Here is a 12,807-nt window from a genome sequence, read left to right as displayed (position 1 = left end):
CAGTATAAAGATGCTTTGTTTTCTTCAGATTCTGTTCTTGGAAAGCTACAGGTTGGTGGAGACGCTAGTAGAGACGGTGACATAGTGTTGTCTCTCGATGATGACAACCTTCCTATATCTATTGAACCTTACACTAAAAACCTTATCCTGAGACAGAGGCTAGACAAGGAAGAAGTGAATGGAGTCCAGAGTCTAAGTGTAGACGTCAGTTGCTCAAAAGTGGGGAAAACTGACCCGGTAAGAATTTTGACAACAATTGCTGGTACTTCTTTGTCCTTTTTTAATAATGATCTAATTCAGTCGTCATGTAAAAAGACAAGGATTTCTCACTCCAGCCTCATGCATAAATATATATATTAACTTTGACTTTTTCACACCCTACAGCAGTGACATGTTAAAGTTTTGTCACCCCCAGGCCTTTTCGGAAACACCGTACCGGACCACGTGAGTCAGAACATAATCCAAATCAAGAACTATGAAATATTTTATGTGTCTTGGTTTCAATACATGTCAGTGAAGATATAAACACAAGTGAAACACTGAAGTGTGAAGTGTTGTTAATATTTTATTTTTGCTACATATTTTTATTCACTTTAGTAGCACTTAAAAAATAAAATTCAAAATATGACGCCTTACATCTGGGCCAGCTCTGCCCCTTCGTAATTACATCACAGCTCTGCGTCATATATTCAGAGAAGTACGAGGTCTGTTCAAAAAATACGTGGACTGTTTGAATTGCGCGGCTCCAGTTGGTTCCAGGGGAATCCGCTTGGTGTCGCTAGGTTTGCACAGATCAGCTGATTACGACGCCATTTCCCGATTGCAGATATCTTCATTTGTGTATTAGCTACGCGGTTTTAAGTGAAGTGTAATTTTTTTCGTTTGGCGGATTTCAGAATGAATGACCTGAAGGAGCAACGACTTGCTGTGAAATTTTGTGTTAAACTTAGAAAATCTGCGACTGAAACTTTTGCTATGCTTAACACGGCTTACGGTGATGTTGCTATGAAGCGTACGGCATGTTTCAAGTGCCAGGAACGTTTTAAGGATGGTCGACAATCCATTGAAGATGATGAGCGTCCTGGACGTCCTTCCACGTCAACTGACGACCCACACGTCGACAAAATCAACACCCTAGTGCAAGCAAATCGACGTCTGACTGTCAGGGAGCTTGCTGAAGAGTGTGGGATATCAGTTGGATCTTGTTACGAGATTTTGACCACAAAATTGAAGATGCGCCGCGTTGCTGCGAAATTTATGCCTCAGAACTCGTGAGTTTTTGGCCAAACACTCGATCACTGTTCTTCCCCACCCACCCCTACTCACCTGACCTTGCTCCTTGCGATTGTTTCTTGTTTTCCAAACTCAAAAGACCCTTGAAAGGAAGAAAATTTAAGACGATTCCCGAGATTAAGGCAAATGCGACGAAGGAGCTGGAGGACATTACAAAAGAAGCGTACCAGGACTGTTTCAACAAATGGAAACACCGTTGGGATAAGTGTGTGCGTTGGGGAGGAGAGTACTTTGAAGGGGTCGCAGACCTGTAACTTCTAAATAAAGTACATTTTGTTTTATGACGTCAGTCCGCGTATTTTTTTAACAGACCTCGTATCAATTTCTTGTACACCCCACGTTTAGAGTCAATCTTATGTAGAGCTAAGCTGGAAAAATTATATATAAAAGTAATTCATTTCAGCTGAAAGTTATAAGTACCCTCTGTGTCCTGATTTTGGAAGCATCATAACCAGATATTGAATTCCTCCCGAACGATACTATACCATTTAATAATATTTTATCTAAACCAATTACGTTGGTCACTTGTGTACTATTCAAAAATGCAATAATAATAATTACATACATATATATATATAACTGATTGTCACTAAACTTGTGATAAATCTCAAGATCATTAGAACATAACACACCGGTTCTTACAGAAGACTTCGTCTTTCTTGACCCTCAGACTTCGTTGTGTATTTCTTTTTATTATTATCATCCTGGCAGATCACATGACTAATTGTAGTAATTCTCATAGAGCTTGCTTGTAGATGGTGGACTGTTGTCATCTGCAAGTGGAAATGTTTTCGATCCTTCCGCAATGAATTTCTCCTACTACTGCTTTTTTATGGTATACAATATTTTATCCCCCCAACTGGTCGAGTAGAATAACTTGGGGATTATAATAATACGGTATAATGGATTATATAGAAAAGATAAAAATATAACTTTCAAATGAAAGGTTTTTTTCGTTTATTGTTTTCTTCTCTCTATAAAAAGTATTTGGTTCAGTCTTACCATAAAAAGTAATGACATCAAAGTAACTGAACAACAGTCAGTTTATTTAAACGTGACTATTTATAGACTTCTTACTAAACTGATAACATGTAATCATTTCAATCAAAAAAAGTTCCAGTAAGGGGTATTCGAATTTAGTTTTTATTTTATTTGTAGGATACATGAGAGGCATTATTTTGTTTAGTCAGTGCTTTACTTGTGTATAATTTCGTTATAATTTAATACACCAAATAATGGGATATGTATAATAACTTAGTAAAATTAGTATTGTAAGAAAATAATTATAAACGGAAAGTAATCGTTGTAAAAGGTTGCCGTTTACACAGAATTCAATCTAATTTTTTACACTTTTTGTTGGTGTGCGCATCATGTGAAATGCAGTAACCATCACAGAAATGTTTGAGATAGAAATTTCTCTAAAGCTTTTCGAGTTATAGTAGCCACTGACACCAAGGGACAATTCTATAAATTTATAGAAATAAATATTGTTAGTGACTTATTCTGTAATATTTAAGTGAATATGATTAACTCATTCTGTATAGAATACAAAGGAGATATTAAAGGAAATTTTAAGCGTACATTTTAATCACACATCTTAATACAAAATTATAAAAGAACAAACCTGACTAATTGTGTTCGCATTAATTATAATGGTGTTATTTGTTTTAATTTTAGGAGTGTGTCTTTTGAAACATATATATTTGACGTTTATATATTACGGTAATTATTTTTCTACAAAATTATATGATATGATTATAATGCTTGCTTCCTCATCTTAATTGATTACTGATTATTCTGTACTTGTAGAGTATTACAATTCCAGTTCGGATCATTGTTACAGATGCCAATGATAACATTCCGAAATTTGTAGGAACCCCCTACAGCCTAAATCTTAGCGAGGTGAGAACTTCAACACATATAATAAACACTTTAGTAAAATAAATAAATAATTTAGTGTTAATTAAAGTCATAAGACTAATTATAAATTGTAAAGACTTATATGAAGTCGATAGTAATTACAATTCATCAACCTTATTTAGTTCACACCGAAAGCAACTGTTGAGGGCCCGTCATGGCCAAGCGTGTTAAGGCGTGCGACTAGTAATCTGAGGGTCGCGGGTTCGTATCCTCGTCGTGCCAAACGTACTCGCTCTTTCAGCCGTGGGGGCGTTATAATGTGACGGTCAATCCCACTATTCGTTGGTAAAAAGAGTAGCCCAAGAGTTGGCGGTGGGTGGTGATGACTAGCTGCCTTCTCTCTAGTCTTACACAACTAAATTAGGGACGGCTAGCCCTCGAGTAGCTTTGTGCGAAATTCAAAAAAACAAACAAACAAGCAATTGTTGATATAGGTAGCGTCTCAACCATCATTACCTACTCCAGTTCACCTAATAAGATCCAAATTATGCGTTAAACTAACTTCAGCCGCGTGTGGGGTGAAGAGAAACAATTGTTTCTGACCGTCCCTGGTTATTTTTTGTCCCCCTTCAGGGATACGAAAAAATAATTTAACCCAAATACCTACTAAGAATCGACATTACTATCTATCTCAACTGTCACAATAGGCTATAGTGTTGGGTAAAATTCCTCGTCGACAACGGATATAGCAGATATACTATGACTGACATATGTTAAACACTTCTTTACTTTCACTCATAAGGTTTTATAATTAACGTTGCAGAATACTCCACTAAATCGTAAATGAAGAGAAACAAAAATGGTGAATGCTGGCTGTAACTTCGTAGTTGTGAATAATTTCTTATTGTAAAACTAAAAAAAAAAAAGATTTTCGGTGTTCCTATGTGTAAAGGAGTCCATAAATATAAATTATTAATTGTACATAATGTATCATGTATCGCACGTTAATGAAAAAAAAAACATCTACTGTAAATATCTCAGAATCAGGTTGTATCTTACTGGTATGTTTTGTAGTTAATGGAGTACAATCTAATAACAAACACTAAGCATGCTATTTAACTTTGTAATTATTAAATGTTATTACTTTATAACATGAGTTGTATATCTCTTAACCAAATGATCTTAGGAATTAGAACACATTCATGTGGCATTGTAATGATTAACATCATAAAATATAAGTGTTTGGATAGTTTATTAGGGTTGTCTAGCTTTTAACAAAATTATGTAAGCATTCAAAATGTACTGATTAAAATAAAGTGGTTTTACATTAAATATATTCATAACTTCTAAAAAACTGTGTCTGATGAAATCTTCCCCTGGTAGGTAACAGTGGTCGGGACTGTGGTAATGCAAAACATAAAAGCTATTGATGTTGACCAGGCTGGTCCTTTCAGTACTGTGGAATATTATGTGACGCGTGGACCCTATTCGGTGAGTCAACACTTTTCAAGATTTTCATTCTATAACAAAATGATATGAATTTGAAACAATGTGGAATGGAAACTAGTAAATAAATTCAGATTTTCTTATTAACGTTTTAGTTTCACTTACGTAAGGTAAACGTTTGTAATGCCAAAAATTGCAGGGCCTTGCCAGAAATTCAGCAATAATAAATGCAGTGCTCTTATTAATTTGTCGTATGCATCAGTGCTTCATAATAGTTTATTGTTTATAACCTATGGTATGGTATAATATTAAACAATATTGCTTTCATTAAGACATATTTTAGAAACTCCTATTATTGAAACACTATTTTCGAAATGAGAGGTGGCTCTTTATAATTTATGAGTTTACCGCTAGAGGTCAGGTTTCATGCCCTAACGGCAATCAGGTTAAGCAGTCGTGCGTATCTTTCGTGCACAGCTGCAAAAGCTTGAGTCACGATGTTGCAATTTCTTAGAGATGAACCTTCTTCTCGGATAAACGATAAAACGTTCGTAGGAGCAAGTCATGAATAAAGACTGACATCTTAGCAGATTTTCCACACTACTGTCATTGACAAAAGCCATGATAACCATAAACTGACTTCTATGTATGGTGGAAAAAGTTAACGTACAACTTTTGATTTATATTATTAGTTATTTACTTCTAACATTATAATTTTTGATGATCACTTACGTAAGTGGTCCACGTTTATTCTCTTTCCTCTTTTATTTTCTTAGAATTAGGTTTCGGAAACAATTGCTTTCCGTTGACTCAGTGGTAGACTGAAGAGCTTACAAGCGTGTGTGTGTTTCCTTATAGTAAAGCCACATCGGGCTGTCTACCGAGTCCACTGAGGGAAATCGAACCCATGCTTTTAGATTACAAATCCGAAGACTTACCGCTGTGCCAGCATGGGACGAGATTTACAAGCGCAGATGTAATTTGTCTAGTTTTGCGCATTAAAACAACACATAATAACTGAAACAGTTTCGCACTGATAATTATTCTTATTACGAGCAACACTTTTCTACGTGAACAGATTCTATGTTGTAAATAATGTCTTGCATCATTGAAATAAAAGTAAAATATGTAAAATACATACTCTCCATATGATAAAAAACTATAAAAATAGTAGATTTTTAGTTGTTATTGGTTTTTTTAATTAAACACAAAGCTACAAAATGGACTATCTTTGCTCCGTCCACAACGGATATCGAAACCCGGTTTCTAGCATTTAAGTCCGTAGATATGCGCTGTGTCACTGGGGAAAAGATCAGATGTTGCTGCGCAATCATTATAACTATATTTTCCATTTCTACAGTTGCCATAGAAAAAAAATATATGTATATATAATTTACTCAAGTGTGTACAAGTATTTGCATCATTCTGAGCTAAAAAATGTATGTTGCTAATTAGTATACATAATTAGTCTAAATCTAAAAGTCTAAGTCTTCACGGGCCAGGCATGGCCAAGCGTGTTAAGGCGTGCGACTCGTAATCTGAGGGTCGCGGGTTCGCATCCCCGTCGCGTCAAATATGCTCGCCCTTTCAGCCTTGGGGGCGTTATAATGTTACGGTCAATCCCACTATTCGTTGGTAAAAGAGTAGCCCAAGAGTTGGCGGTAGGTGGTGATGACTAGGTGCCTTCCCTCTAGTCTTACACTACTAAATTAGGGACGGCTAGCACAGATAGCTCTCGAGTAGCTGTGTGCGAAATTCAAAAACAAACTAAATCTTCACAATACTAAATCAAAATTTGAAAATGTGGAACCAAGTATTCCAACTGAGCAGTAAATATTGTTGCGATTTCATGTCCTAGCTTTAAAGGATGAAAGGGGAGGGCAATTGGTGAAAATCTCATATTTTTTGTAGTTCTAGAACATATATTCCTTTTACATTGACTAAAGTGATTTTAAATATACAGCCAATAAGGAAGAAAAATAGTAAAACCGACAGACAAAATTATTTGTTAAAAGGTTACCTAACCACAGACATTGTTTGTTTAGAATTTAGCGTATAGCTAAACGACGGCCACCTGCGCTAGCCGTCCCTACAATAGCATATCGTCAACTTATCAGCATATAGGCACAGCATGGCCAGGTGGTTAAGGTACTGGACTCGTAATCCAAGGGTCGCCGGTTCGGATTCCCGTCACACCAAATATGCTCGCCCTTGCAGTCGTGGGGGCGTTATAATGTGATTGCCAATACCACTATTCGTTGGTAAAAGAGTAGCCCAAAAGTTGATGGTGGGTGGTGATGACTAGCTGCCTTCCCTCTAGTCTTACACTGCTAAAGTAGGGTCGGCTAGCGTAGATAGCCCTCATGTAGCTTTGCGCAAACTTCAAAAACCAAACCAATCAACGAATAGTGGGATTGACCATCACATTATAACGTATCCACGGCTGAAAGGGCCAGTGTTTTTTTGTGGTGGAGATTCAAACCCACGACTCTTAAATTACGAGTCGAGCGCCTTAACTACCTGACCAAAGACGTATTGCGTGACAAAGAGAGATGGTGTGTACTTACATCAAAATACGACATTATTGCTACAAAGAATAAAAGTACTTGCTACAGTTGGTAAAATCAGACTTATGTGCGTTGAAGATCATTTCAGTTCTTAAAGAATTAAAAAATTCTAGCAATGTATAAAACCAAAATAAAAATAATTGAAATTTATATTTTGCACTAACGTTTAGTACGTGCACAGAAATTAAAAAGTAAGGTAATCAGTCCGAAGTTCTATCCTATGTTTCCTTTCTTACAGTCCACCGTTGGTACAACGGTAAGTCTACGGATTTACAAAGCTAAAATGAGAGGTTCGATTCCCCTCGGTAAACTCAGTGGATTGCCAAAGGTGGCTCTGCTATGGGAAAACATGTACACATTCTTACAAAAACAGTTGTTATTTCATACTTGTAGGAAAATGTGATAATGTAAAATTAATCTGCAGCACGTGTTTCACATTGAAAAATGTTTAAATTGTCTTTTAGATCTAAACTGTTGCTAAGGTCACCAGTCATTTTTATTGGCTGGCTTATTTTCTTTTCTAATTTCTATTTTTCCCAGTGTATTCACTACTGATTGGTAATTACTAAGTTTATAAAGAAATATAGAAAAAACTGTGTATGTTCTATTTTAAATTAGTAGACAGACTTGTGCTGCTCTAAAGCTCTTCATAGAAGAATGGTTGTTGCGCTGATTGCGCTGATATTTTTTGCTTTTCAAGTTACTCATTCGATTCTTTTATAACCAGTTGTTTCAAAAACTTCTCTTTTTTTTAATGAAGCATATTTTGGCTTTCGATAACCGCTTGGAAGGTCACATGGTGTTAACTGCTCCACTAGACTTCGAGAACCTCCCCAACTTTTCGATAACAATAAAAGCACAGGCAAGTATTTGTTCTCCGATTACATTGTTCTCAAAAGCGTAATAGTCAGGGTAGTATACGTAACTGATCCACAGTATATTTATACATTGACCAATATATATATAGACTTGGAATTGTAAATGTGTTTTGTTCTAAATAATAATATTGCTCTTGTTATCTTAAATTTGTTGTTTATAGTAAAATGTTTTCACAGTTGAAGATACGCTTTTAGAAAGATGTATCGCCTCCAAATGGATAAAAAACAACAAAAAACAGACAGTTAGTTGCAACAAGACAAACTAATACTTGTAAAATAACACGGATGTTTACAGATGGTGTTTTGAAGACGTCACAGTACACTGTCATCTGTATTCATGAGAGAATTAAAGTATTGGTGTATGTTGTCTTGCCGAATGAATCTCTTTTTAATATTAGCTTGGTAGAAATTGTTTTGCAAAAGCTAATTTTTTTCTTCACTATATATAGTTCGGTCTGGCATCATTTGTCCTGCTAATTGGACTTCCATTTCATTATCCTAGTCTGAAACATGTTGTCCTTGCTAAGGCTAAATCCATTCTTTATGTCAGATTGGTGCATGTTGTGTTTTCTAGACTGGATCCCCTACTCTGGAAACTGAAATTGGACGAAAGCCCATGTACTGTTGAAAAACAAAGAAGCTTCACTTAAGTCCTGGTTACTGTTTTGTCAGTTTTAAGCGCACGCCCATAAATTTTAATTATCGAATTTGAGGTTAACATTTTTCTCTTTTGTGTAGCGAAACTGTTTATGTGTGTGGTAGAACTGTAGAAGTAAAGTAAATTAAAACATGCGTAAAGCCTGTCTGAAATATTTACAAAGCTATGTAACACATAGAAAATGAATTATATTTTACTTAAGCAAAAAAAACGCCAAAACAAACACATTAAGATACTAAATCTTTACGTGGATTTGAAACTCTATAAACTGCTTGAATGATTTAATTTTGTTTAGGAAATACAACTTAACACTTTGGCAAACAACGCTATGATAATTGAGCTACAAATATCACAAAACGATGAAAAGTACTTTGAAAATGTATGTATTTAGTGGCTTCTTAGAACGTATCTTTTATTGATTTTGCCAACGTAGGTCTGAAAAAATCTCAAGATAGAAGACAAACAAATATTGCACTCAAATCTGTATTCATTTTTTTATATTTTTAAATATGTTCTAAATTTGTTGTGCACCACTTGATGTCTATCCGTACAAATGTATACATGAAATTACTGATTGTCTGAAACCTATTTAATGTATATATATTATTTCGAGCAAATCTGTCTTTCAGTAACCTCGCTCTTGTATAGATGTTGTTTATGGTAAGCGGGATTTATTCAGTGTAACAAAACATTTTATATTTTTGAAAAGTCGTTTTGTCGTCTAGTTGGTTGGTGAAGGCTGGCAACTAGCCAGGTAGGTTTTTGTTTTCCTTTTATGAACTTGTTATTATCTTCAGTGAATACGATACAATAAAGACTCGTAAGTCACTAAATGTTTCTTAAAAACCTCATTTACAAAAATATATTATGTGTACAACAACTAAGGCCTTCTCACAAGATGAGAGAAAAGAAACCGGAGTCATGTGGAATAAAAAAACCTAATTTTTTAACCTTTTAAAAGTAGTTTAGACCTTAACTTGACGTATTCGTACAAAAGCAAAATGAGTGTGAAGCTATAGGTGTTAGGTTTTAATTGGTGCACACACACAAACTATGGAGAAATTAGGTTGACACTTGTACTGGAAATTACAAAGAATAAAAGTTATTTTGATATTAATTGTAAAAGCTTGCTCATTTGTCATTATAGTATAGTTTTAATAAGCCACAGTACTTTCAGTTTGTTTTTTGTCTCTCCTCGAGATGTTTGTTCCTTGTATACATGGCTTTATCCTTCAGACTTCCAACGTATTGAATAGTACTAAGAACGCAGGTAGACAATTTGTCAAGCAAAGATGAATGGATTGGTTCGAATGAACTTTTAAAAACGTGAGTAGCAACTGGTGACAGTAAAGATGACAGGAATTATTTGTGATTTAACGACAACGTATTCTTGCATAAAGACATACGGTGGTCGTCACGACACGATACGACCCATGGGGTCACAAAGTAATATGAACAATTGCTGTCCGCCAGGTCATACTAGGCTAATGAACTGTGTAGCTTAATATTATCTGATAATTTACGAAGGTTAGCCGCATATATGAAACGTTTCAATACTGTTTCTATTGTTTAGGATCAAGGAGACCCTCCAAAGAGTGCTTTCACAACTTTGACGGTACATGTTCAAGATGCCGACGATCAAAATCCAAAGTTTCAAGCAGACAAGTACACCACCATTCTGCCCCAAAATATCCGTACTGTACGTTGTTTTCAACATTTAATTAAATCTAGTCTTAATAATCGACAGGCATGTTGAGTAGCAGTCTTAGAAACGTGTATTTTGTGCGATGTTCAGTTACAAAATTATTTGAAACTTGGTATATATATATATATATATATATATACACTCGCACTGTTGTTTTTATCGTTAAAAAAGTTATTTCAATTTCCCAAACAAAATGTAAAATCGTAGTATAACGTTAATAAAGTGAAGTGATCAAAACTAAAGGTTAAAAACAAGGGAAACGTGATATTGTAACAGTTATTAAACGCGGCGAACACTTTCCTTAGTTTGTTGTTAAAACATTCGGGTATCTTAAATGCACATTTTTGGTCAAACAGCCTAAACTATAATGATCTCGTACAACCATATCTCTGTTGCCATTTTGAAGTGACTTGTAGAATTTAAAATGTTCATGAACCATGGCTAGGTCTCAGAGAATACACTTGGATGTTTTACTCAAGTGGAAAATCAATGAACATATTAAAGCCAGCCAATCACTACAAGCTGTTGCAAATTGGCTCCAAACGTTTTAAAATGTCATTAGCAAAAGGTACAACTGCTCTCAAATCAGTGATGTGGTTGTTTTGACAGCCAGATAAGGCAAACCAACATCCATAACACAATTAGGTAATCCGTTAATGTCAGTTTTAGCTCATTATAATCGTAGAGTAGAGACTGCAAGAGTCAATCAAATAGGAAGGAATTGTGCGGAGAACCACTAAACACTCTCGCCAATCAATAGTGGAATTGATCGTAACATTATAACACATCCACAGCTGAAAGGGTGACCATATTTGGTTTGGGGGAATTTCGAACCTACTACCCTCAGATTGCAAGCCGAACGCCCTAACTACATTTTTAGAAACTATTTAAGCACCAATTTCCTTGTAATTCTATGACTTTGTAGATTACGGTGCTTCTAATAGCTGGCCCGACATGGCCAAGCGTGTTAAGGCGTGCGACTAGTAATTTGAGGGTCGCGGGTTCGCATCCCCGTCGCGCCAAACATGCTCGCTCTTTCAGCCGTGGGGACGTTATAATGTGACGGTCAATCCCACTATTCGTTGGTAAAAGAGTAGCCCAAGAGTTGGCGGTGGGTGGTGATGACTAGGTGCCTTCCCTCTAGTCTTACACTACTAAATTTGGGACAGCTAGCACAGATAGCCCTCGAATAGCTTTGTGTGAAATTCAAAAAACAAACAAACAAACATCCTAATAGCTAAGAATCACAAAAGTAAGTACAAACAGATGTACCGTTAACATTACAGTCAATTCCACCAGTTACACGTTTCTGGGGGAATAGTATGATAAATCAGAATCTTCTTGTGATTGTCAACAGTCAGGGTGTCATCAGTTTTGTGTAGATCAAAGAAATTGTTGAATGAGATACAGCCTCAAACTTGTGCTGTACTCTCACAATGCTTCGCTACAGATGTTGTACACTGACTATGATATTTTCTCCTCTCCCCCCGTCAAGCAAACTGACAATAATTGTTGCTAAAGTTCTCTGAAGAGCATATATCTCCAGCTTTCTTCATTTCACTTTCTGTGATCCGATGGCCATTTCAACGTTTTTGTTTTATTGCTTCTTCTCAGCAGAAGTTTGTAAATATACCTATTGAGGTCATTCATACCAATGTACAAATAATTAAGTACGTTATATTCCATCGATTTTGAATATGCAAATCAGTAAGTCACCACAGCTGAAATAAACTCGCAGTGGAAAGAAACTTATCATAAGCTTATAACGAACAATCTTTAAAACTTTAACTGCATTTTAATTTAACACATTAAATATAAAGTCCTTTTACTGGCTCTTCTTCTGTAATTTGACCCACATACCACTTAGTTTATATTCGTCTGTGGACATTTATCATGGGTTTCATTGTTGTTGCTCTGGTTTCATTTGAGACTGAAGCAGCTGAAAGGAAGTTAAATTGATCATGTAGATATATTCCATATGTCCATTTATTAAAACACCTGGTGATAAATGCTTCCACCGTTTGATCCTGAAGTAATTCAGTTCAGAAAGGAAAAAAAAAATTTTTTTTTGCATACAGAGTTATTGATTGTTGATGTGTTAGCAACTTGTTAGGGAGGATTTCGTAGAAAAAACACATTAGTAATATGAGAAACAAAAATATCTTCGAATTTTGATTTAGACTCAAATCATTGGCATATGATGCCATGGCTGCGTTATGAGTGACGACCATATCCCACTATTCAGTCAGATAAGAGTAGCCCACGAGCTAGAGGTGGGTGCTCTTTACTAGCTGCCTTCCTTCAACGGATCCGTGTTCTGTGTAACAAAGAATAATTAGCTAAACATTTATTGTCGAGTGCAGTTTCTTCGCTTTCTTTCCTCTTGTCCATCAGTCAGAA

At 35.7% G+C, this 12,807-nt stretch overlaps 1 protein-coding gene across 1 annotated transcript in view; it reads left to right on the top strand.

Annotated features, from left to right (window-relative positions):
- Window positions 1-12,807, top strand: part of LOC143238251 (protocadherin gamma-B2-like) — a 66,501-nt gene that overhangs the window by 37,202 nt on the left and 16,492 nt on the right. Inside the window, exons 4-8 of the mRNA XM_076478325.1 lie at window positions 29-237; window positions 3,103-3,195; window positions 4,537-4,644; window positions 7,927-8,028; window positions 10,276-10,401. Coding sequence (XP_076334440.1) covers window positions 29-237; window positions 3,103-3,195; window positions 4,537-4,644; window positions 7,927-8,028; window positions 10,276-10,401 — 638 coding nt within the window. The remainder of the gene's footprint in view (window positions 1-28; window positions 238-3,102; window positions 3,196-4,536; window positions 4,645-7,926; window positions 8,029-10,275; window positions 10,402-12,807) is intronic.

The sequence above is a fragment of the Tachypleus tridentatus genome, chromosome 13 (genome assembly GCF_004210375.1).
Source record: "Tachypleus tridentatus isolate NWPU-2018 chromosome 13, ASM421037v1, whole genome shotgun sequence".
NCBI classification, from domain to species: Eukaryota; Metazoa; Arthropoda; class Merostomata; order Xiphosura; family Limulidae; genus Tachypleus; species Tachypleus tridentatus.
The sequence above is the reverse complement of the archived record's forward strand: the minus strand, read 5'-3'. Positions and strand labels throughout refer to the sequence as shown.